Source organism: Sorex fumeus, unplaced genomic scaffold (assembly GCF_029834395.1).
Source record: "Sorex fumeus unplaced genomic scaffold, SorFum_2.1 ptg000007l, whole genome shotgun sequence".
Lineage (NCBI taxonomy): Eukaryota > Metazoa > Chordata > Mammalia > Eulipotyphla > Soricidae > Sorex > Sorex fumeus.
In genome coordinates, this window is record NW_026606064.1 from 21,521,392 (window position 1) to 21,545,089 (window position 23,698).

Here is a 23,698-nt window from a genome sequence, read left to right on the forward strand (position 1 = left end):
ACAAATGGCCAACCTGAATTAGAGCCCCAATACCTCTATGATCCCCAAACCCCACCAGGAATAAACCCCGGGCACTAGTAGATTTAACCCGCCCCAAAAAAGAAAGAAATAAGACTAGTGGAGGGGCAGAGCAGTAGTACAGTGAACAGGGTGTTTGCCTTGCATAGAGCCAACCCAAGTTCAATCCCTAGCACTCCATGTCCCCCCAAGTCTGCCAGGAGTGATTCCTGAGTACAGCCAGGGATGTCCTAAAATTGAAACAAAAAGAAAAATTAGGGGCTGGAACTATAGTATAGCGGGTTAGGGTGTTTGCCTTGCACGCAGACTACCTGGGTTCAATTCCCAGTGTCCTGTATAGTCCCCCAAGAACTGCCAGGAGTAATTCCTGAGTGCAACGTCAGGAGTAACCCCCGTACATGGCCAGGTGTGACCCAAAAAAGAAAAAAAAAATGGATTCAATAACACATTAACAGTGTATGACAAGTAAATAGAACATATAGAGGGCTGAGTTCTGTCTAAAAGAGGGTGATAAGAACTTCGTCACGTGATGCACCAAGCACCAACACTGGTTCAAATTCGTGATACCAGACCACCACGCCTCATTCCTGAACATCAATGAGCATCCCAAAAGAAAACTTCAAGAAAAACTAGACATCTAACAAGACTAAGGTGTTTTCATTCTCCATTGTGAAGTGAGAGGGGTGCTGCCTAGCCAACTCCTGGCAGTGTGCTTGGGGGGTTGAGCAAGAGTGTTCTAAGAGGTGCTCAAAGGACTAAGCAGCTTTTGTGCTCTCTCCAACCGAGAGCTTGCAATCTTACTGAATTTAAAGCATGTAACACCAAGAGTAGAGAGGTCTTTAGGTATCAAAAGGTAAAAATCTACGTAGTTAAAGAGAACACAAAAAATGTTAAAGAAAACTACATCAGATCCAATGAGGAGCAAAAAAAGACCGAAAAATACAAAGTTCTCTAGGCTATAGCTAGAGAACTTAAAACAGCTGAAGCAACAGTAGTGCTGCTAAGACGTTTGCACTGCCCATATGGATCCCTGAGCCGTATCAGGAAAAAAAGGACAGGAGTAAGCCTGAAGCACTGCCAGGTGCTCCCAAAACACCCAAAAAATGTCCATATTTACAGAATAGCGGACCGGGAAATGGTTGAGAGGCAGAGCTCATACGATGCACGTGGAAAACTGATTAGGACCATTATCCACCGGCCCCTGCCAGCATAAGGTGGTGTAGCCCTCAGGCAAAAAGCAAGGTACGCCTCCCAAAATAATAAAACTTATAAAATTGAATAGCACAGCGGTAGGGCATTTGCGCGCAGCCAGCCCAGCAGAGCTGGGTTCAATTCCTCCGCCCCTCTCAGAGAGCCCAGCAAGCTACAGAAAGTATCTCGCCCTCACAGCAAAGCCTGGCAGGCTACCCATGACATATTCAATATGCCAAACACAGTAACAAGTCTCAAAATGGAGACGTTACTGAGCCTGCTCGAGTAAATCGATGAACAACGGGAGGACAGTGATAGAATTGAAAAGTACCTTAGAAATAATTAGATCCAATCCTCTTACCTAGCAGAAAGGTTGCCAAGATTATTTAAGGACTAAAACCAAAATAGTGAATTTTCTATCTTCCTCATAATTTCATGAATATGCAGTGTCCATAACTTACATCTTGACTTAATGCCATGAAACTCCTCTGTAACTCTTTCGCAAACTCCAAGTTATTTGTGACTTCCTGGTACTTAGATACAGCATCCTAAAACGAAAGAGTTAACTATTAAAACAAAACATTTTTCTTATTATACTAATTAGACTAATATTTTATTAGTATAAGTATTAAGTATTTAATAAAATGCAACAACATTACCAGTTGATCTTGATTAAGCCTTTCTCCTTTGTTCATTCGCTCCTGGTAATCATCAAGTTTGCCCTATATTAAAAAATAAAATATTCCATATTGAAAGCATATACCAAATTAACTATACTAAAACAACAAAATCCTCATGTTCGAAATTTATTCTATATTCTTTGCATATCCCAGTTTGTTAACACATAAAATAACATCATTTAATTTTTAAAGATCAGGCTAGAAGTTGAATTTAAGCCTCAATGAACACCAAATATTGAATTTAAAGACTATGATACAACCAAAGTTTATCCTTTAGGTGCCCCAATGATGTGCATTAAATGACCCAAAATCAAAACGTTATTAAAATCAAACTTACGTCCATGTAAACATATCAGGTATTTTCAAAATATTATGTTAAAGTTTTGCCCTGCCTCCCCCCACACCCTTTTAAAAAGTCAGATGAGTAAATAAGTTTCATGCAGAAAACCATGTATTTATTCCTGGATGTACTTCAGTTATTTTGAAATAGGTACTTCAAGCTATCATGTACCCTACTGCTTACCCTATAAGAAGTATTATTAATTAGTCAACAGCTTTATAATTTTCACACATATAGAATTATAAATGGGTAAGAACAGGGGTTAAAAATTTACCCTGCTTGGGGCTGAAGTGATAGCACAGCAAGCAGAGCGTTTTGCCTTGCACGCGGCCGACCCAGGTTCAATTCCCAGCATCCCACATGGTCCCTCAAGCACCGCCAGGAGTAATTCCCGAGTGCAGAGCCGGAGTAACCCCTGAGTATCGCTGGATGTGACCCAAAAAGAAAAAAAAAAGTTTCTTTACCCTGCTTCTTGCTAAAAATAAAAAATTTGTAAGCTGAAGTCGTAGTTCAGTGGGTAGGGCACTTGCCACCTGCCTTGCACGGCCGTGCTGGAGTTCAGTCTCCACACCCCATTTGGTCCCCTGAGCAATGCCAGGGTGAACCCAGAGCAGAGCCAGGAGTTTGGTGTGGCAAAAAAAAAAAAAAAAAAAAAAAAAACACAGAAAGCAAAATAAAATGAAAAACTTAAGTTCCCTATGCTATTATGATTAGTTAGAAAAGATATTCAGGGGGCAGAGAGTACCTGGGTCTGGCGCGTGCCTTGTACGTAGCAGATCTGGGTTCAATCCCCAGCAACCCAGACAGTCTCCCGAGCACCATCAGGAGAAATTCCTGAGGGCAGTCAGGAGTAACACCAGAGCATCGCCAGGTGTGGCCAAAAATAGAAAGGAAAAAAAAAGAAAAGGATATTCAGGTAATATAATGTCAAGAACTAGGGGCTAGGAGATGAGTCAAGTTACAGTGCGTACCTTACAATGCCTTGCCATCATGAGGTCTGAAGTTCAATCCCCAGAGCCATCACATGCACTCAGTGAGATCCTGGTAGTTATCTGAAATCCCAGCACTAATCACACTGCAATCAGCAGGTAAACCCACGAATGAAGCATCAAAGCAACTCTAGCTAGCACAGCACCGCAGATAGACTTCAAACCCTCAGCAAGAACCAAGATGCAAGTTCCAGGACCAAGTGTGTGAGACCCTCTGCTGGCACATTTAAATAATGGAGGGCTTTTACAACAACCAAGTTACTGCTTTAAGAATCAAAAGAGAGGACCAGAGAAATAAGACAGTGGGTTTGCCTTTAATGTGTCCAACCCAGGTTTGATCCCTAGCACCCCATATGGTACCCCAAGCTGGCCAGGAGTGATTCCGGAGCACAGAGGAGTAAGCACTGAGCACCAATCAGAGAAGGCCCCCAAAATTAACAGACCAAAAAGAAAAAGAAAAAAATCAAAGGAAAGAGGCCCAGAGACATAGGGGTAAGGCATTTGCCCTGTACAAAGCTGACTTCAGTTTGCTCTCTGGCACCTCGTATGGTTCCCTGAGCACTGTTTAGGAGTGATCCTTCCCTGAGCACCTCTAAATATGGTTCAAAGAAAAAAAATACATATATATATTTGTGGGGTCAGAGATAGAACAGCAGGTATGGTGCTTGTCTTGCTCAGTGCCAACCCAGGTCCAATCCCCAGCAGCACCTGTGGTCCCCTGAACATAACCAGGAGTGATACCTAAGCACCCACAGATGTGACCCAAAAACTGAACTAAAATTTTTAAAAATACCAAAGGAGAGGGTTTAAATGGAAATATAAATGAGGAAAGGGGGAAACTATTCTAAGTCTTCAAAACCTACAGTTCTCTCTCCTTGTCCTTCCCAATAATAAAACTAGTAAAATACCTGGAGTCTAATAAACTATAAGATTCTGCTCATATGCATTCAGAGACACAAAAAAGTTTTAAAGTCTGTCTACCATAGAGGCATGTGGGGTGGGGGGGGGCAAGGGAGGAGGGGGAAAGGTAACTGAGACCATTGGTGGTGGAAAACATACACTGGTAAAGGGACAGGTATTCAATTATATGACTGAAGCCCAATCGTGAACAACTTTGTAACTCCCATATCACTGTGATTCAATAAAAAAAAAATTTTTAAGTTGGCCAGTGAGATAGATGGTCTAATGAGCAAGACACTTCTCGTTTTCACATGTGCGACCTTAGTTTGAATCTCCACCAACTTGACTCCCCCCATCCCCACTAGCACCATCAGTCACTATACTAAGCAGAGCCATAAGTAGCCCGAGTACCACTGCCCGTGGTCCCTAAGTCCCCCAAAACAAATGGCTGTACATTGTTTTAGGCAAATGTTCTTTGCAACCATACTACCAACATTTAAGAATACTGAAATAATCATTGAACATAGACTGATGGAAATACTCAAATTTTATTTCACATACTTACTAAAGCCCCACAACAGTCAAAACAGTATGAAAAGTTCAAATCTACAGGCCAGAGATGGCAGAGATTGATATGCTTTATATTTATACGGCCAAGAATTCCAATACCGTTTCCTACATGTGACTAGTTGTGAGCAAAGTCATAGCCATAGTGTATCACAAATGGAGTGTGACCCCTCCCAATACTAAAATACCTAATCTTTGAAAGACTACTAAAGTGACAGTATCTTAACATTGCTCCTATTATCACATCCTATTCAAATGCTAGTGGGGAAAATGGTACCGCAATCTGTACATATGAACATTGTTATTGGACCAGAGGTAGTACAAGGGTTAACGCACTAACTTGTGTTGCACATCCTGTTGACTAGGGTCTATCTCCAGCACCCCAGCTAGTCCCAAAGCACCCACCAGGAAGGAGTAAGCCCTGAGAGTTGCTCAGAGTGGCGCAAAACCCCACTCCCAGAAAAAAATTTAACTATGATTTAACTCCAAACAAAACCACAGGGTGGGGCTGGAGCAATAGCACAGTGGGTAGGGCATTTGCCTTGCATGAGGCCAACCCGGGTTGTATTCCCAGCATCCCCTATGGTTGCCTGAGCATTGCCAGGGGTAATTCCTGAGTGCAGAGCCAGGAGTAACTCCTGCACATTGCCAGGTGGGACTCAAAAAGCAAAATAAAAATAAACACTTAAAAAAAAAACTCATGTGGGGGGAGGGGGCTGGAGCAATAGTACAGTGGGGAGGGTGTTTGCCCTTGCATGCTGCTGACCCTGGTTCGATTCCCAGCTTCCCATATGGTCCCCTGAGTACTGCCAGGAGTGATTCCTGAGTGTAGAGCCAGGAATCAGCCCTGAGCATCGCCGGGTGTGACCCAAAAAGGAAGGGGAAAAAAAAAAAGAAAAAGAGCTCTAGGCAGATTTTTGTCTCTTCCCTCAACTAGTACATAGGTCAGTTGCAGTAATTGTGTTGAGTTTTTCCTAGCATAGAAAAGGGCCAGGGTACACAGCTCAAATTATCAAGTGCTAGCCTTGCCAGCATGCGGACAGGGGTTTGATCCCCAGCACCTAAAAAGGATGCCAAAAGTCTGGGGCTGGAGCAGTATTACAGGGGTTGGGTGTTCACACTGCACATGACTAACCCAGGCTCGATCCCCAGCACCCTGTAATATTCCCCGAGCCCACAAGGAGTGATCCCTGACCACAGAGCCAGTAAGTAATTAAGCCCTGAGCATTGGTGGGCCTTTGCCAGAGCATGGGCCCCTTCCACAGGAACCAGTATTACAGCGGACAAGGAGCGTGACTAGCACACAGCAGGCCCCCCAGAGCCAGGAGTACGCTCTAAGCACAGTAGGTATGGCAAGCATGAATCTCCCCTATCCCTATAATAGTCTCTCTTGAAACTAGATTTTTAGGGTTTTTTCAACTATCAAGTATCCTAACTACTAAAAATTCACTTCCAGGGCCATAGAAATAGCTATGGAGGTCTGACTACATCCTGTAGAAGTAGAACAGTCACTTGGTATTGAATAATTACCAATTGTAGAACAGTCCCACTCTCTATCTTGTATCACTTTTTTACCCTATCTCCTGTTTCTTTGCTGCTCAATATGTAGTTTTCAAATTTAGGGTCACCTATCCTAGTCACTAGTACGGATCAGATTTCACCTAATTAGAAACTGGAAACTATCAGTCAGAGGTCATAAAAACAAAAAAACTCATTGATTTGACTAGCTTGTGATGTTTCCTCCCCTTCAGGGGGTGGAAAGTAATGCTCAGGGTACACCATGGGGGACCCAGGACTGAACTCAGGCCCCCAGCACACAAAGCACATGCTCCTGCACTTCAAGCTGTCTCCCCAAACCACTCCCCAACTCTTTCATGTCACTCAATTCCAACCGCTAATTTCATTTCCTGCCCCTATTGCCATTTTCCTCCTTCAGATTATATTTTACCACTAACAAAATTACTTTACTGAATTAACATAAACACTGAATTATTTTGCTAATACAGCACCAGGTGGGTACTATAAAATGCACATTTAAAATAGTGTCCTGGTTCATGCCCAATTCAATCAGCTAATCAGTGGATGAATAGCAGTACTCCTACTAAAAGAAAAAAAAATACATAGTGTCCTGGAGCCAGAGCTATAGTACAGCAGGCAGGGCCTTTGCCTTGCATGCAGCCAAACTGGGTTCAGTCCCCAGCATCCCATCACGGCCAGGAGTGATTCCTGAGTGCAGAGCCAGGAGTAACCCCAGAACGGCTGTGACCCAAAAAGCAAAATAGACAGTGTGCTCCTGAATTTTCTCTTTACTACTTATGTACCACATATCACATAAGTAATTTTAAAACCATTGATAGTAAAAGTGGGGCCATAAAGAATATAGCTATAGCAGGTAGATCAGATTGAAGATCACCAGCACACCATGAGTCTGCCAAGAGTGACTTCTGGCAACGGAGCCAAAAGTAAGCCCTAAGCACCACCAGGTGTGGCCCCAAACCCCAAAACACAAGGGGAAAAAACTTCTGAGCTTAATTATGTGTACAGCAGATGGGGAATTTACTTTATGTGTAGTTGACCCAAGTTTGATCCCTGGTACAATATATGATTTTTCACACCTGAAGCACTACCCCCAAAAATGATACTGGAGCAGTGATTCCAGCACCCCATTTAATCCCTTGTGTTTGCCATGATTAAACAGAGTTCCAAAATCTTACCAACCCCCCAATAAAAATGTAAATAGTTACAAGAGATAGTATTATCTGAAAAAACTGTCTAAAGAAAACTATTGTTTTAGGGGTTGGAGCAATAGCACAGCGGATAGGGCCTTTGCCTTGCACTCGGCCGACCGAGGTTCAATTCCCAGGATCCCGTAAGGTCCCCCGAGCATCACCAGGAATAATTCCTGAGTGCATGAGCCAGGAGTGACCCCTGTGCATCACTCGGTGTGACCCAAAAAGGAAAAAAGAAAAAAAAAAGAAAATTATGTTTCTCAAAGGAATGATCTACAACAGGGCAGAACACTTGAAAATAATGCCTACTTCTCTCAGGGTCCCAGGAAGAAGTACAAACAAATTTCATCATCTGCACAAAGGTTAATAAAGGGCCTCTTTGGACCAGAGAGCAGCAGGTAAGGCACTTGCATTGCATGCAGTCAGCCGAGGTTGGATCCCTGGGCATCCACCATAGTCCCCAAATACTGCCAGGAGTGCAGAGAAAAGAGTAACCCCTGAGCATCGCAGTTGTAGTCAAAAACCAAAAATATAAAGGGGTTCTTTAAAAAACAATTATAAGAAAAACTAAAATAACTAGTAGAGTAACACTTTATGTCTCCAGGGCTGTAAATGACTTCTTGCAATCCCTTCAAATCATTTGCATAAAACTGACCCTGGCTTAACTGACCCTGGTTTAATCTTACATAGTCCCCTAACTACAAAAGGAAGAAACACAACCACCTGGGTCCCCTCAGCACAAAGCTTGTTGTGACATATAATCCAAAAAAAAAAAAAATACATTAAATCAAACATAAATAACCCATAAGCTTCTAGAGAAATTCAGAGGGAGGATTTTAAAATATTAAAAACATGTGCAATGACCTAAGGTAATTTATATTACTGGTTTATCAATTTAAACTTCACCAGTGGCTGAGGGGTCAGGACAGTAGGATGTTTGCCTTGCATGCAGCCAACCGGGGTTTGATCCCCAATATCCATTATGGTTCCCCCAAGCACCACCAGGAGTAATTCTTGAGTGCAGAGCCAGGAGTAACCCTGGGCACACCAATGTAGCCCAAAATAAACAACTAAACAACAAAATCACCTGTGGCTTCTTTACTTTTCTAGTAGGTCCGGCCAAAGGCCCCCTCATCCCCAATTTCCCCCCAGGAAATTCCACTGTTATACAAATTTTGGCATTCTAAGAAATGCATGTTTGTATCAGTATTGGATCAGCCTATGTTCCAATAAGGAAGTAACTATTTTAAAATAAAACAAAGGTGCTTAGGGCTTGCTTTTATTTTCATAGGGGAGATTATAAATAATTTTATAACAAAATTCTTATAACCTGCCACATTCAGTTGTGACAATGGGTTGCAACCCAGTTTTGTTTTGTTTTGTTTTTTGCTTTTTGGGTCACACCTGATGATGCACAGGGGTTGTTACTCCTGGCTCTGCACTCAGGAATTACTCCTGGCAGTGCTCAGGGGACCATATGGGATGCTGGGAAATCAAACCCGGGTAGGCCAGCGTGCAAGGTCCTACCCACTGTACTATTGCTCCAGGCCCACAATCCAGAGTTTAAGCAGCCTGATACTGAAACTGCTAGAAGGCAAAAGCCAAAAATACAAGGATACCTTTTCCAAGTGGCGAGAGAAGTCGTAGGGAGGTTATGTAAGGCACTTGCCTTGACCATGGAAGGGCAGACCCCAGCTTGATCCGCAGTTCTGCGTACGGTCCTTGAGAAGCGCCAGGAATAGTCTTTGAACACTGCCAGGGTGTGATCCAAACCACCACCACTGCTGCCACCAACCCCAGCAAAAAGAAGTTTCCTGCTCAACTTTCTGCATTCTCCTATAGCTTTTCTAAGTATTTCAAATTCCAAATCCTACATTCTCTGCTCTTCATCTAGAAACATCGTTCTGATTTTGACCACACAGCTATCAGGGGTTAATGCTGCCTCCTAGTCACCCTTCACCAATTCCATTAAGAATTAGAAAGTAAATTTATATACATAACAAGAAATGTTACAAGGAACAAGCCTAAATTTTGAAAAGGAGATTAGAGAGCACATATATATATATATCACAATTCATCGACGATCCGTAATAGCTACCTTCAAATGCTGGAAGCCTTCTCACGTTGCCGAATTCTGAGTTGTTGAAGAAAACAAAATAAGTGTTAAACAGCAGTGACAGGGGAGTGGGAAATTGTTAAACTTTTTAGTTGTCTAAAAGAAGGAGTGGGCTAGAGAGAATACAGTGAGTGGGGTAGGGTGCCTGTCTTGCGTTCAATACCCGGAGTCCATATGGTCCCGAGCACCATCAGGAAGAATTCTTGAGTGCAGAGCCAGATTTACTCTTGGGCATTGCCAGGTGCCCCAAAACCAAACCAAAACAGTGCTCCCCCCAAAAAATGAAAAATTAAGCCCCAGAAGACTAATACGGTAATGAAATAAAACACATCAACAGTTCAGGATTTCTAAACATTAACAGTAAAATTCTAAGGGCCAGAGAAATCTTATAACAAATAGGGCATTTGCCTTGGCACCCAAATTCAACCCAAATTCAATCCCCTTTATCGAGCATGGTCCCCCAAGCACACTGGCAGGGGTAATCCCCTGAGAGCAACCACGTGCAGCCCAAAAAATAAGTCAAATGCTAAATTACATGTTACATATGAGGCTTTTTAAAGATAATTTTCCAATTGACAAAATTTTAGCCAATCCAAAAAAGAAAAAAAGACAATCCAATCCTGGGATGCACTGATAACACAGCAAAGGCTCTTGCTTGCCATGCACATGGCCAACCCAAGCTCAATCCCCAGCAGTACATAAGGCTTCCTAGTCCTGCCATGAGAGATCCTGAGCAGTGCCAGGTATGATCCAAATACACAAACTTTTAAATAAAAGACAATTTGATCCTGGGACCATGTACAGCAGGTTAAGGTGCTCACCTTCCAAGTGGTCAACCCAGGCTCAATCCCCAGCACCACACATGGCCTGAGCATCACCAGGAGTGATCCCGGAACAGAGCCCATTCTAACCTGAGCACCACCTGACGTGGCCCAAAAACAGAAAGAAAATTAAAAGAGGAAAAAATAAGAGAAAGAAAACAAAGAAAAACGGAGGAGCTGGAATGATAGCACAGCGGGTAGGGCATTTGCCTTGCACACGGCCAACCCAGGTTCGATTCCCAGTATCACGTATAGTCCCCTGAGCACTGCCAGGGGTAATTCCTGAGTGCAGAGCCAGGAGTGACGCTTGTGTATTGCCAGGTGTGCCCCAAAAAGCAAAAATTTAAAAAAAGGGAGAGTTGGGAAGGAGGGGGAAAGAATGAACTAAAAGACTAACTACATGGACCAGGAAATAGCTCAAATGTTACGATACATGCTTTGCATGCTAGAGGCAGCTGCAAGTGGTCTCCAGGAGGGGGGGGGGGAATCACCCGCCTCCTCCACATATACACACAAAACTAATTCTATGCAAACTTCTACCCTTTTGTAACTGGTTTTATTATGAAGAAGCAACGGAAACCAATACAAAAACTTTTTAAGTGGGACCAAAACAATAGTACAAGAGCACTTGCCTTGCACGCAGTCAACCCAGACTTGATCCCTGAAGCTCACCAGGAGTGTCCCAAGAACAGCCAGGAATGGATATGTACATTTAAAATAAAGAGATTCAGGACTAGGGAGATAGTACAATGGGCAGTACAATGGGCCTTGCATTTGGCTGACCCAGGTTCAATCCCTGGCACCATTCTGAGCCCAGCCAGGAGTGACCCCTGAGTACAAAACCAAGAGTAAGTCCTGAGCACAGTGAGATGTGGCCCACCCCCCGCCCCCCAAAAAAAGAAAAAAAAAATTCAGTGAAGTCTCATCTATATTTCTATATGCAAAATCTATTCAGCAACAACAAAAACCCTCTGGCATAACTAATGACTAAATTAGCAGAAATAGACAATTTACAAATTCCAACAATGTCTGCATCTCTCTTCTGCTATGCCTTTTCCACTCTAGTATTTGGAAAAAGTAACCATTAACTGAAAAATTTAGACACTTACAAGAATTTAGATGGAAGATTTACACACTTATTCTTATGCCCAAAGTTTTCTATAGATACAAGCTTGAATAGAGGGTAGCAAATGTTCGTTTGGGGTTTAATGAATATAGAAGTAAATCAAGAGTTTACATGTTTAAGAATTCAATGACAACAAAATGGATAGCCCAATGATACCTGAGACACATGGGACTTAACTTTTACTACTCCCCCCCTGAACAACCTACAAATATTAAAGATCTAACAATGAAGTAAAAGACACTTTTCTTTTGCATTCAGTTTTTGAAACAGAGTAACGGAGGGAGTCAGAATGACAGTATATGGGTAGGGTGCTTGCCTTGCAGTGGCAAACCTAGGTCCAATCCCTGGTACCACATAGTCGCTTGAGCCCACCAGGACTGATTTACTGAGTGCAGAGACAGAAGCCCTAAACACCACCAGGTGTGGCCCCAAAACTAAACTTACACACACAAGGAAAATATAGAACTCTCTTGGCCAGAGCAGGTAAGGCTCTTGCCTTGCACCCCATAAGGTTCCCTAGAACAACAGGAGTAACCCCCCCACCCCAAAGATCCAGGAGTGATTCCTAAGCACTGAGCCAGGATTAAGCCCTGACCAATAGGTATGACCCCAAAAACAAAACAAAAACCGGGCTGGAGCGACGATAGTACAGCAGGTAGGGTGTTTGCCTTGCATGCGGCCGACCCGGGTTCAATTCCCAACATCTCGTATGGCCCCCCAAGCACTGCCAGGAGTAATTCTTGAGTGCAGAGCCAGGTGCAACCCCTGAGCATTGCTGGGTATGACCCAAAAATTAAAAAAAGAAAAAAAACACCCACTAACATTTAGGATTTGATGTTAAAGGTTTTATTTGGTAATAACGAAGCTAATTACATTGGAGAATGTTCCTAATTCCCTCACAAAGTATTGCCGAAGGCCTTGGAATTTTATCTATTCCAATATGGATTTGGGGGGGGGGGGGTAAGAGGGTGCTGGGAAGGGATTTGGGATATGTGTGGCGTTAGGGCTTACTCCTGGCTTTGTGCTTAGGGGCCACTCCTGGAGAGGTTGAAAACCACAGGGTGCTGGAGATCAAAGCCAGGTCATTTAGTGCAAAGCAAGTTCCTACTCGCTGCACTATCACCCCATCCTAGCCCTCCAATGTGGGTCATTTTATCATGAGCATCTCCATTAACTCTTCTACAAAATCAATTAGAGAAATTTAATGGCTTTCAGTTCCTAAAAAAGATAAAATGGTAATAAAATTAAGGCTCTGATTTTAAATTGAAAATTTTCCGATTATTTCTGAAGATGAACTAGTACTAACCACCTAGCTCTAATTGTTAAGTAAGCAAAGAAATTATCTGCAGTTACTGCATAAGCTTACAATAAATTATATGCTTAATCCCTAAATTGCAAAATGAACTGATACAAATATCTGCCACATAGGAAAGATCCTAGAGTAAAATAATGTGACCAGGTTAAAACAACTGTCTCATGATGCATAGAATCCACTCAAAAAAGGGTACCCACATGTGTACCTATCATGAGGAAATTCACAGCTTTATTCTTTTAAATTCAAATTTCAAGTACTTCCCTACAGCAGACTGAGGTAATCAGAAGAAAATACATTAAGTAAAAAGTAAATGCTTTTTTCTTTCCCTGTGACAAGGTGGATGCAAAACAGAGTAATCTTGTCCTCTGCATTGCAGTAGAACAGTTCATGCAACCAAAGAAGCTAAGGACAGAAATTTTTACTGTCAAAAAAAAAAAAAAAAAGAATCCAGGTTTTAATCCCAGGAAAAGATTTTATCTGTAAAACAGTTTGCTTTTATTTTAAAATACTGAATAGTGTGTTAAAAATTCTAAGTAGAAATTTCACTGCAATTCTTTGGAAAGAAATGTTATGCTCTACTATCACAATGCTTGAGCATTTGCTTGTCAGAATAATTTTTACTGCAAAAATACAGAGGGCAAGAAGATTTTTGGAATAAGAATAACAGTACTCTATCACTTCCAGTCACATTTTGATCACAAAGCTCTCAGACTCTTCTGCAAAGAACTCCAGGTAACCGTTCATCTACCCAAGTCATCGGGGTCTAAATCTACATTCACAAAAATATTAATTTTATACATCATTTAAAAAGCCCTTATTCCACACCAAAACTGATTACCTCTTTCCAAATCAAATGGACTCTTATCTTTAAAATTATGACTTGCTTTGAAAATATCTTGCTTAGCTGAGAGCCAGGGTTTTGGAGGATTTTTCTTTTGGGGACACACCCGACCTTTTTTAGTACTTATCCGTGGCTCTGTGCTCACTTATCAGTCTCTGGGGACCACAAGGAGTTTGAGGAACCAAACCTAGTCAGTCATGTATAAGGCAAGCGTCCTACCCACTGTACTATCTCTCTGGGCCCTAGGCCCAGTTTTATACCATTGAACTAATGAAGAAAACCATGCACTCAATTCATTGATTGTACTTTAATTCAATTCATACTCGTACTTTTAATTAGTTAGAAGACTGGAGGCAGTTCTACACTTGTTTCTTTACATTACAGCTGCACTTCTTCATTAAAAAAAACTCATGTTTTTAAAGCCCAAATTTAAAGACTATCAGGCCATTTCATTGCAGTGCACAATAGGATCGTATTTTATCCATTTTAAGCATGCATTCTCAATTAACAGATGCTTAGTAACTCAATAGCCACTTTTTAGAAAATTTAAAATAACTGCTTTTTAAATGAAGAGCAATATAATTTCAATTCTCATTTTAATTTGATTCACTAGGATTTCTAGATGTCTAGTACTAATTTTTCTCAAGATCCTTCAACAAAGGACAAAAAAAAAAAAACTCCAACTGCAGGTCAAGGTTGAAATAAATCTCAAATACCATTGTTAAGTGACTGGAAAGAAACGTGGGGGACTGGAGATAGTACAGTGCTTGCTCTGCACATGGCTCACCTAGACTTTATCCCCAGCATTCAATGTGGTCCTGGAGACCCACCAGGGGTAACTCATAAGCATCACTCCACCCTCCCAAGAAGCATGTGGCCGACCCGGGTTCGATTCCCAACATCCTGTACGGCCCCCTAAGCACTGCCAGGAGTAATTCTTGAGTGCAGAGCCAGGAGCAACCCCGAACATTGCTGGGTATGACCCAAAAACAAAAAAAAAAGAAAAAAAAACCCGCTAACATTTAGGATTTGAAGTTAAAAGGTTTTATTTGGTAAATGTATGGCCCACCCCCAAAACAGAAGCAATCTAGATGTGAACAGTTACTTTCATTCATTAGCGGTTTCTAGAAAGGTCCTGATTGGTTTATATAGCCTATACACTATGACCTATTTTAGGTGTTGTAGAACTGAACTATGGGGAGTGGGGGAATAATCATTCCAGCCTTTCATAAAAGAATATCATGTATAAAAAAAAATAAATATAATTTGAAAAATCAAATGTGCTCAAGTACAAGAAAATCAAAATGCAGTTTCTTAAATAAAGCTCTTTCCCCAAAGTCACATCAGTGCACAGCCACTTAACAAGTAGGTAGCTCAGTGTGGGTTATCAGAAAGCCCAACTGAATTGCAAAGTGACTTTTCAGCTATCTAGCACCCAAGACATTAAGAAAAAAAGATATGAAACATATTTGCTACTTTGTGTACCTGGTTAAACCACCACATTGCAGGGGTATTTTTCAGTACTTAGTTCCAGTGTATAATCTCTGCAATAATTAATACTACTCTCTATTCTATTATGGGAACAGAAACTAGGAAATAGGTAGCAATAAAATCTATGCAACAAGTGACCAATCATGGTTAAGACCTCAAGTAGCTTACAAACTGCAACTTTTCTGTTCACACACTTTAATATTAGACTAACAGTCACCTCAGACTAAATTGGTTAATTACTGACTGACCTTGCACTAATGCCTTTTTCAAAGATTCTTTATTTAGGAAAGCACAGATCTACATTAAAATGTCAAATTTTTTCAAAATTCTACAGATCAAACTACTCAAAATTAAACCACTCAACCAGAATAAAAGAACTGTGATTTGTGCTGAGGTTTTTAAAAGATGTCTATTAATCTCAATTTCAAATAAAGGAGCAACACTCTAATCCGAATGGTAACTCAAACTACAGGCTTTGGGTATGTCAAGTAACTCCCGCAAATCTATGTGTTCCTACAGTACAACTAAACTCCTTTTGTTTCTTTGACACAGAAAAATGAAGCATTTCAACCGTTTGTAATCAACCCCACTTGCTTATCACCATGATGGCTCAGCAAAAGGCCGAAATCAAGGGCGAGGCTATCTCTGAAACGGAAAAAAATTCCAAGTACAATTCCTGGCGCAACAGGGAGGGGAGGTGGCAGCGGTTACAGTCTCAGTGTCTTTAAGAAATTACAAGGAAAATCAGTAATTAGAATTCCGTCCTACATAATAAACGTTTCCGTCACGTCATTCCCCACAGCCCAAATTTTTTAGTAAACAGTTACTATTGCAACACCTTAGGTACAGAGTGGCTAAGTACCAAGTGACTTTGAAAAACTCAGAAGTCAAACACCCGTGATCTTTATTTTTTTCTTTAATTTGGGGGCGGGAGGGGGGGGAATTCCTGGAGCCCAATCAGCAAGAAGCGCTCCCCGCCCCCCGCCGGCAGAAGGGCTTCCCCCCGCAGCCCCAGCCCCGGGCCCGGGCCCGCAGGTGCCTGGCGAGGCCAGCCAGCCGGCCGGCCTTGCCGTCCCCGCGTCCCCGTCCGCCTCCCGCCGGGCCAAGGGCGCGTCGCTCCCCCGGCGGCCGCGCGGGCACGCGGGCACGCACACACGCGCGCGCGCGCACACACACACACACACACACACACACACACACGCGAGCACACGTGTTCCTCGGCACGCAGCCGGCGCACTCTCGGCGCGGCGAGGTGGGGAGGGGGGACACTCGCCGCCCGGCCGAGCGCGTGTGGGCGTGGCCGGGGCAGCCCCGCGGCCGCCCGCTCGCTCCCGCCCTCCCCCGCTTTCGCTTTGTGCTCACAATGCCGCGCCTGGGAAGCGCTTCCCTGCCCGCGCCCGCGCCGCCGCCGCCGCCATGTTAGGCGCCCTCCATGTGCCCCGCGGCCCGCCGGGGCCCCCGGCTTCCCCGGGCACCCGCCGCGGGGACCCTCCACCCCTCCCCACCCCACCCCGGCGCGGCCCGGACGCCGCCGCCGCCGCCAGGGCCCGCGGGCCGGACCTGGCCTGCCGCACGCTCCGGAGGGGAGGGGGGAGCACCAAAGACAATCGAGACAAAGAAAGAAACGTGGGGGGGGGGGAGCCCAGAGGCTGGGGGGCGGGGAGGGGGGGCCAGAGCCACGACGCATTCCCTCCCTACCCCTGGGGGGGACTGCAGTCCACAGCCCCCAACCAACACCCTCCTCGGGCGGAAGGAGGAGGGAGGGACCCAGAAAGGCGCCTCGGGGAGCTGCTAACGGAGCGGGCCGAGCCGCGGGCGGCCCAGCCCCACGAGGCAGTCGGTTGAGCCCCCCCACCCCCCGCCCCCGCCCCCGCACCTCGTCCTTTCTCTCTTGGCCGGCCAGAGAAACGGGGTCTCGACTAACGGAGAGGGGCGCCAGGGTGCCTCCCCTGGTGCCCACTCCTACTTCGGAGGCCACCGAGGCCGCCCCGGGGACAAGCAGGGTCCAGCCGGGGGGCCTGGCCTGGGAGGGCCGAAGCCTCCAAGGCCCCCACCCCGACCCCGACCCCGACCCCGGCCCCGGCCCCGGCCCCGCCAACTCCCGGCACCTTTTTCTTCTCCAGGTTGCGAAGTTTCTTGTCGATCACCCCGAGGATCTGCTTCATGGCCTCGGTCTGGACGGCGCCGGTGCCGGAGGCCGGGTGCTGGGAAGCCGGGGCCGCCGTCGCCGCGGGCCCGGCCCCTGCCGCCGCCTCGCTCCCGGAGGCGCCCGACGGGGGTGGCGGTCCCGACGACTTGCTGCCGCTTCCGCTGTGGCTGGTGGCCGAGGGCATCTTCGGAAGAAGAACCCGTGCGGGAACGAAGATCAAAAAAAAAGCGGGAGGAGAAAGGAGAGAAGAAATAAAAAAAAAACAGGGAGGGAAAAAAAGGGGGGGGTGAACACAAGAGCGGCCCAAATCAGGCGGCGCGGACGGGGCGAGACGCGGGACAAAACGCGCAAGCGGGCGGGGAGCCTGCGCCGAGCCGGTGGGGGGTGGGGGGCGGGGGACGGGCCCGGACGCGCGCGCACAAAACCCTCGCGCGCGCGCACGCACGGACGCGCGCGCGTGCCCCGCCGGGGCAGGAAGGGACGACGGCGCGGGCGGGGGCGCGCGCGAGACCCGCCAGCGGGGCGCCCCGGCCCGGCCTCGCGCCGCCCCCACCCCCGCGCCGCGCCGCGCCCGCCCCTCCCCCGCACCGGCCACTCGGGCCCGGCCTACCGGCCCCCGGGGGCACCGGGGCTCGCGCGCCGGGGGCGGGGCCGCCAACGGCCCGAGCAACGGTCCCCGCCGGGGCTGCCCGGCCACTGGGTCGCTCTCCCAGGAAAGGAGGGAGAAAGGGAACGAACGGGGCGGCGGGACTCCCGGAGGCCGAGCCGCGGGGGGCGGGGAAGGGGGGGGCAGCGAGGCGCTGGAAATGCCCCCCCGGATGGGGGGTGGGGGGCGGCCTGGGGGGCCGCCGCAGCCCCCCGCGGAGGTCCCAGGCCCTCCGGAGGTAAAGGACACTCGGGGCAGCGGCCCGCTCTTTCCCCACCCCCCCCTCCTCCCGTCCAACGCCGCGGGGCCGGCCCGGGGTGGCGCTCACCGTGCGCGCGCGCGGAGGCCGCTGGCGATCCCGAGTGGGCGGCTGACGGGGCCGAGGGTGGCGGTGCGTTCCGGGCAAGTGTGGAGCGCTCGGTGGGCGCAGGCCGTCTCCCCCCCCGTGGCCGCTGCACCGAGAGCCGCTTGCTAGTGAGGCGGAGAGAGCCCGGCGCGGGAGGGACTTAGCCAGCCAGCCCTCTGGGGCGGGAGGGGGCGGGCGGAGCGGCGGGCGGGGGCCTTCGCGGCCGGCCGGGCTGCCCGGCGCGGACGCCTGCGGGGAAGGGCCCCGAGGCGGGCCGAGCCGCGCCGCCCGAGCCCCCGCGCGGGGAGGGCCGCCTCGGGGCGCGAGCTTCGTGCCAGCCCGGCCAGGCGGCGGGAGCCGGCTTCCCCGAGTGGAGCCACCTTGCAGCGAGGGGTCCTTCAGGCGAAGCCGCTGGACACCCCGACGGGGACAATAGGTGTCAAGCAGCTGGGGCTGGGGCTGGGACTGCCCTGCGAAGAGCCCTTATTTGGAGGGGGTGGGGGTTGCGCGGGGTGGGGGAGGGGGGGCAAGGGTTTCTGGAAGTAGGGGTGCGTGGGGTGGGCGGTGCAATTCCAGCTTCTAGAATTCCTTCTGTATGCAGAGCCAGCAAACTCCCACACCCCAAAAGGTCTTGCAAAAAAAAAAAAAAGCGACACGCCGCTTCCCGCACAAGACGGGGATGCGGGGGTCTCCCTAGAAAACGCGCTGGACGGGAGCGGGATGCGTGGCTCTCTAAAACGCTTAACATTCCGGACTCTGGTTAAGAAAAATAAGCTTCAACGTTAAGAGGACATTCAGTAGGCCTGAAGGTTAACAATTCCGCACACCCAACCCCCATTTCAGACGCATCTAAAACTTTTTTGAGAGGCTGTTGAATGAAACAGAAAACCGAACTTTTCACTTAGCCCCAAGACAATTATTCCAGTCCTGTCATTAAGACCAGGGGCGGGGCGGGGGGCGTGGCCAGTGAGCAGAAAATTAGAAACTTTAAGTGTTTCTTGGAAATGTATTAAAGGGAATGTAATCAGTGGGAAAAATCAGCAACTTAACATTGTGTGACAGCAGTCAAAGACCAGTTTATATCAAATTCTGTGAAAAAGAAGAGGATTCTACCAAATCCTGGTTCACTCTGGAATAAAATACTGGCAGCTGTGCTTCCTGAGGGATCAGAGAGAGAGAGAGAGAGAGAGAGAGAAGGAACCTCCAGCCTCAAGACGGTCCAGTTAGCTGCAAAATGTGTGTTCTAAGTGTTCACTGTTATTTTGTGCTAGGAACTCCAGTGCGAAGGACTGAAGTACTACATGGAACTTGTCTTCTATGTGGGATGAAGGAAACATATATAGGGGCAAGATGGTGAAGTGGTACAGGAAAAAGAGTGATTGGAAAAGCCTGAGTACAGAGCAGAGACAGAAGGAAGTGAGATTGAGCAGTCACAGTAAAGGATTTAGCCCGTGGAGTCACCTGGGGTGGGCATGTGCTTGGTGATTCAGGCATCAGCAAGGAGGCTACAGTGGCTGGGACCCGAGGAAGAGAGGTCAGAAAGAGTCCGTTTTGACAGACCATTTTAAGATTTTAATATTTGCCTAGTGAATTGGAGAGTCTGCATGGGTTTTTTGTTTTGTTTTGTTTTGTTTTTTGGTGGTGGTGGTGGTGGCTTTTTGGTTTTGTTTTTGTTTTGGGGGAGGGAACACACCTGGCAATTCTCGGACTACTGCTGGACTTGGTGCTCAGGGATCACTCAGGTCAGTGCTCAGGGGAACAAGTAGATCAAACTCAGTGCTTTATATGCAAGTACATACACTCCAGCCCTTTGGATAACCACCCCCTCCCCAGCCCCTCGTGCATATTTTAAGCTGAGGAGTGGCATGACAAACTACAAATAAAGGATCAGAGCTCAGAGGACTCTAGGGTGCAGGTAATCTTTCCTGGCTTGCCAGGTGCAAGGCAAGCACCTAACCCACTGTCCTGTAGCCTCTAAATTGGGCTTTTTTTTTTTTTTGATAAAGTTGTTCACAACAATTCATTACATTTAGTGTTCAAACACCAATCCCACCACCATTGTTGCACCTTCCCACCGCCATATTTCAAATATTTGCACCCCAAATCCCAAACTGTGCCCCCCCCAAGCAGAACCGAAACAATTTTGTATTGCTTGTTATGAATAATCTACTAAAAATGGTTAAGTTGGGCTTTTCCTAAGAGGTAAAAAAAGATAAGGGAGCAGGATTAATACATGACAAAGATTCTCAGATGATGTCCCTCTCACAGCTAAGTATGTCAAAGTCAACCCGGTCCTGCTGCGGTCACAGTTCTGAGAGCTCCATGACACAAAACCCGTATCTATAATCCCCACTCCTGGGCCTAGTGGGCCTCCATTTGTTTTGGCTGTTGTATTATTGGCTCACAGTCGCATCTTTTTTCCCTTTTTTGGTTTTTTTGGCTTTGTTTTTGGGAGCCATACCTGACTCAGTGATGACTACTCCCAGCTCAGTACTCCCCTGAGCTGTTCCCAGTGGCACTGAGCTCCTGTATGCAGAGCATTCACTCCCTCTCCAAAGGCTCTCTGGCCCCATATACATGTTTCTATGCCACTTTCACAGCATAGTTGAGTCCTTGCTCCAGTATGGTATGGTTTATAAAACCTATTTCATACTTCACAAAAGTTTGCCCAATCTCAGGCTTAAATGATAAACATCTGGGGGGCTGGAGTGATAGCACAGCAGGTAGGGCCTTGCACGCAGCCAACCTGGGTTCGATTCCCAGCATCCCATATGGTCCCCTGAGCACCGCCAGAAGTGATTCCTGAGTGAAGAGCCAGGAGGAACCCCTGTGCACCACTGGGTGTGACCCAAAAAGCAAAAAAAAAAAAAAAATCTGTTTTTTTGTTTGTTTGATTGTTTTTTTTTCTTTTTGGGGGGAGTCACACCCAGTGGTGCACAGGGGTTTCTCCTGGCTCATGCACTCAGGAATCACTCCTGGAAGTGCTCAGGGGACCATATGGGATGCTGGGAATTGAACCAGGGTCGGCAACATGCAAGGCAAATGCCCTACCTGCTGTACTATCGCTCCAGCCCCAACATCTGTTAATTTTTATCAGCAGGCTCTGCTCACAGTAGTTGCTCAGTAGATTTTGGGTGATGGAGAAACCAAACCATCCTTGGAATTCCTGGTTGCTATGCCACAGGGAAAGAGAATTCAGGGATATCTCCTCAAATGCTCATGCAGGTGGGCTTGCATCATGTGTATTCACAAGTCATCGGGCAGAAAGTCACCAGACCCTAATCCAGTCCTGAGAAACTTGCTATCTTATCACATTATGGTAGGAAGTCAGGTAAACCAGAAACTTGGTGAACCACCTAGCTTTTGAGCTTTCACTTCCTAGACCCACTCCCCTCCTGTTTCCTCTGTATGCTGATAGTCTTGCAGTTGTTTGTTCATGTTAGCAAAATCCAGGAAAACCAATAAACTTGAAGCAGTTTAAGTTTAGCCTGACTTCCAGCCCTGCCCAAACCAAATTTGTTATTTCCTACTTGATAGGTAATTGAAGCTATATTTATGTGAAATTTCAGCCTTACAATTTGGTTGACCTACAACTCCAATCCCTTTATCATCATACAAGTCTTGCTTAGTGACATTACCAGTCCCTTGAGGTTTGTGTGGTTCTTTTTTTCTTTTTTCTTTTCCTTTTACTTTTTTCTCTCTTTTTTTTCGGTGGGGTGTGTGGGGGGGGTGGGGATGCTGGGACTTCCCATGGAGTATTTCCACGACAGCAATTCTTGGCCAGCCTGGACTGTGAATCAGTGCAAGAGCTCCAAGATACAATGTACTTGGGTCTTACAGTGCCAGCAAATACCCAGGCCACCCTGGTGGCATTGGGGACCTCTAAGGGCCATACCCAGAAGTGCTGGGGGTCTCCAGGGCTGTACCCAGCAATATCAGGGGGACCATGTGATACCCGAGACCAAATCAGGGTCTGTGCATGTTAGATATGTACCCTGCCTGCTGTACTAGCTCACAGTCTCTAAACCTGGGAAACCCCCACCCCCACCCAATGTGGTAGTCTGGAGGCCCAGGGACCTGTTTCAGCGATTCTTGACTAACTGGGCCTATGGGTCATTGTGAGGTCCCAAACATGTTATACTCAGGGATCTGTAGGGCCACATGCAGTGGTGCTTGGTGGCACAGTTGTACCCAGTAGTATTCCGGAAACCATATGGAGCCAGGGATCAAATACAAATCAGCCCCATGCAAGTCAAGCCCCTAAAAGCCTATACTGTCTCATCTCTCCAGCTTCTAAGAGAAACTTTTTTTTTTTTAACTTAAAGCTATACAGTACCGCCAAAGAAACAGTAAAGAATCTTCCCAGTAAACCACTGGGGGAACAATATGTCTATAAGTAACACTTCAGAAATCTTTGGTATGAAGTTATACCCAATAATGGGTTTTTTGATTTTTTTTTTGTTTGTTTGTTTGGGGATCACACCTGGCAATGCTCAGGGCAAACTCCTGGCTTCACATTCAGGGATTGCTCCTGGCAGGGCTCAGGGACCATATGTGGTTCCAGGTATCAAATCTCAGTCAGCCACTGCAAGGCAAGTCAGTGCCCTACCACTGAACCACTGCTACATTAGCTCTCCAGCCCCACTGGTTCTTTCTCAAAAACAATTTTTCTTACAGTTCCACTTTAGGTGTACTACTACACTTGGAAAAACAACTTACTATTTTTAAAGGTACAGTTGTACGTACTAGCACTGTCCTCCCATTGTTCATCAATTTGCTCGAGCAGGCCCAATAACGTCTCCATTGTGAGACTTGCTCTTACTGTGTTTGGCATATCAAATATGTCAAGTGGAGCTTGCAAGGCTTTGCCATGCAGGCGAGATACTCTCGGTAACTTGCCAGGCTCTCCGAGAGGGGCTGAGGAATCGAACTCAGGTTGGCTGTGTGGGCCTCGTGCAAGGCAAACACCCCAGAATATACTCAGGATTTTTCAGCTTGTGCAAATGATTGCTAGTGAATACTCTTCGAAGTTATACTGCCTTCAGGCAGACACATAGTACAGGGGTTAAAGTGTTTTCTTGACATGTGGCCAATTCCTAGTCAATCCCTGGCACTACATTCGATCTTCTGAGCACCACCAGGAGTGACCCTGAGTATGCCCTCTCCCCAGTAAAGTGAGTCAATGTATTTTGTATTTTCAACTTTTATAAAAGCAAAAATTCTCTGACAATTGGTCTGGGGGTACACCCAATCTGTGCTCAGGGATCACTCATGGTGGCTCTCAGAGTGCCATATATTCTGCTGGGTGTCAAACCTAGATGGGCCACATATATTAACTTGCTGTTTCTATTTCATTGGTTCTCAGACTTGTGATTTTGCCCCCACCAAAGACTTTGGCAATGTCTTGGAGGTATTTTCACTTGTCATATTTTG

General features: G+C 46.5%; 1 protein-coding gene across 1 annotated transcript in view; it reads right to left on the reverse strand.

Moving 5' to 3' along the window:
* CAPRIN1 (cell cycle associated protein 1) overlaps positions 1-18,445 on the reverse strand; it is a 50,199-nt gene extending 31,754 nt beyond the window's left edge. Inside the window, exons 1-4 of the mRNA XM_056137231.1 lie at positions 18,248-18,445; positions 17,233-17,457; positions 1,869-1,931; positions 1,671-1,757 (exon numbers count right to left, since the gene is read on the reverse strand). Coding sequence (XP_055993206.1) covers positions 1,671-1,757; positions 1,869-1,931; positions 17,233-17,457 — 375 coding nt within the window. The 5' untranslated portion in view covers positions 18,248-18,445. The remainder of the gene's footprint in view (positions 1-1,670; positions 1,758-1,868; positions 1,932-17,232; positions 17,458-18,247) is intronic.
* Positions 18,446-23,698: the final 5,253 nt, after the last annotated feature.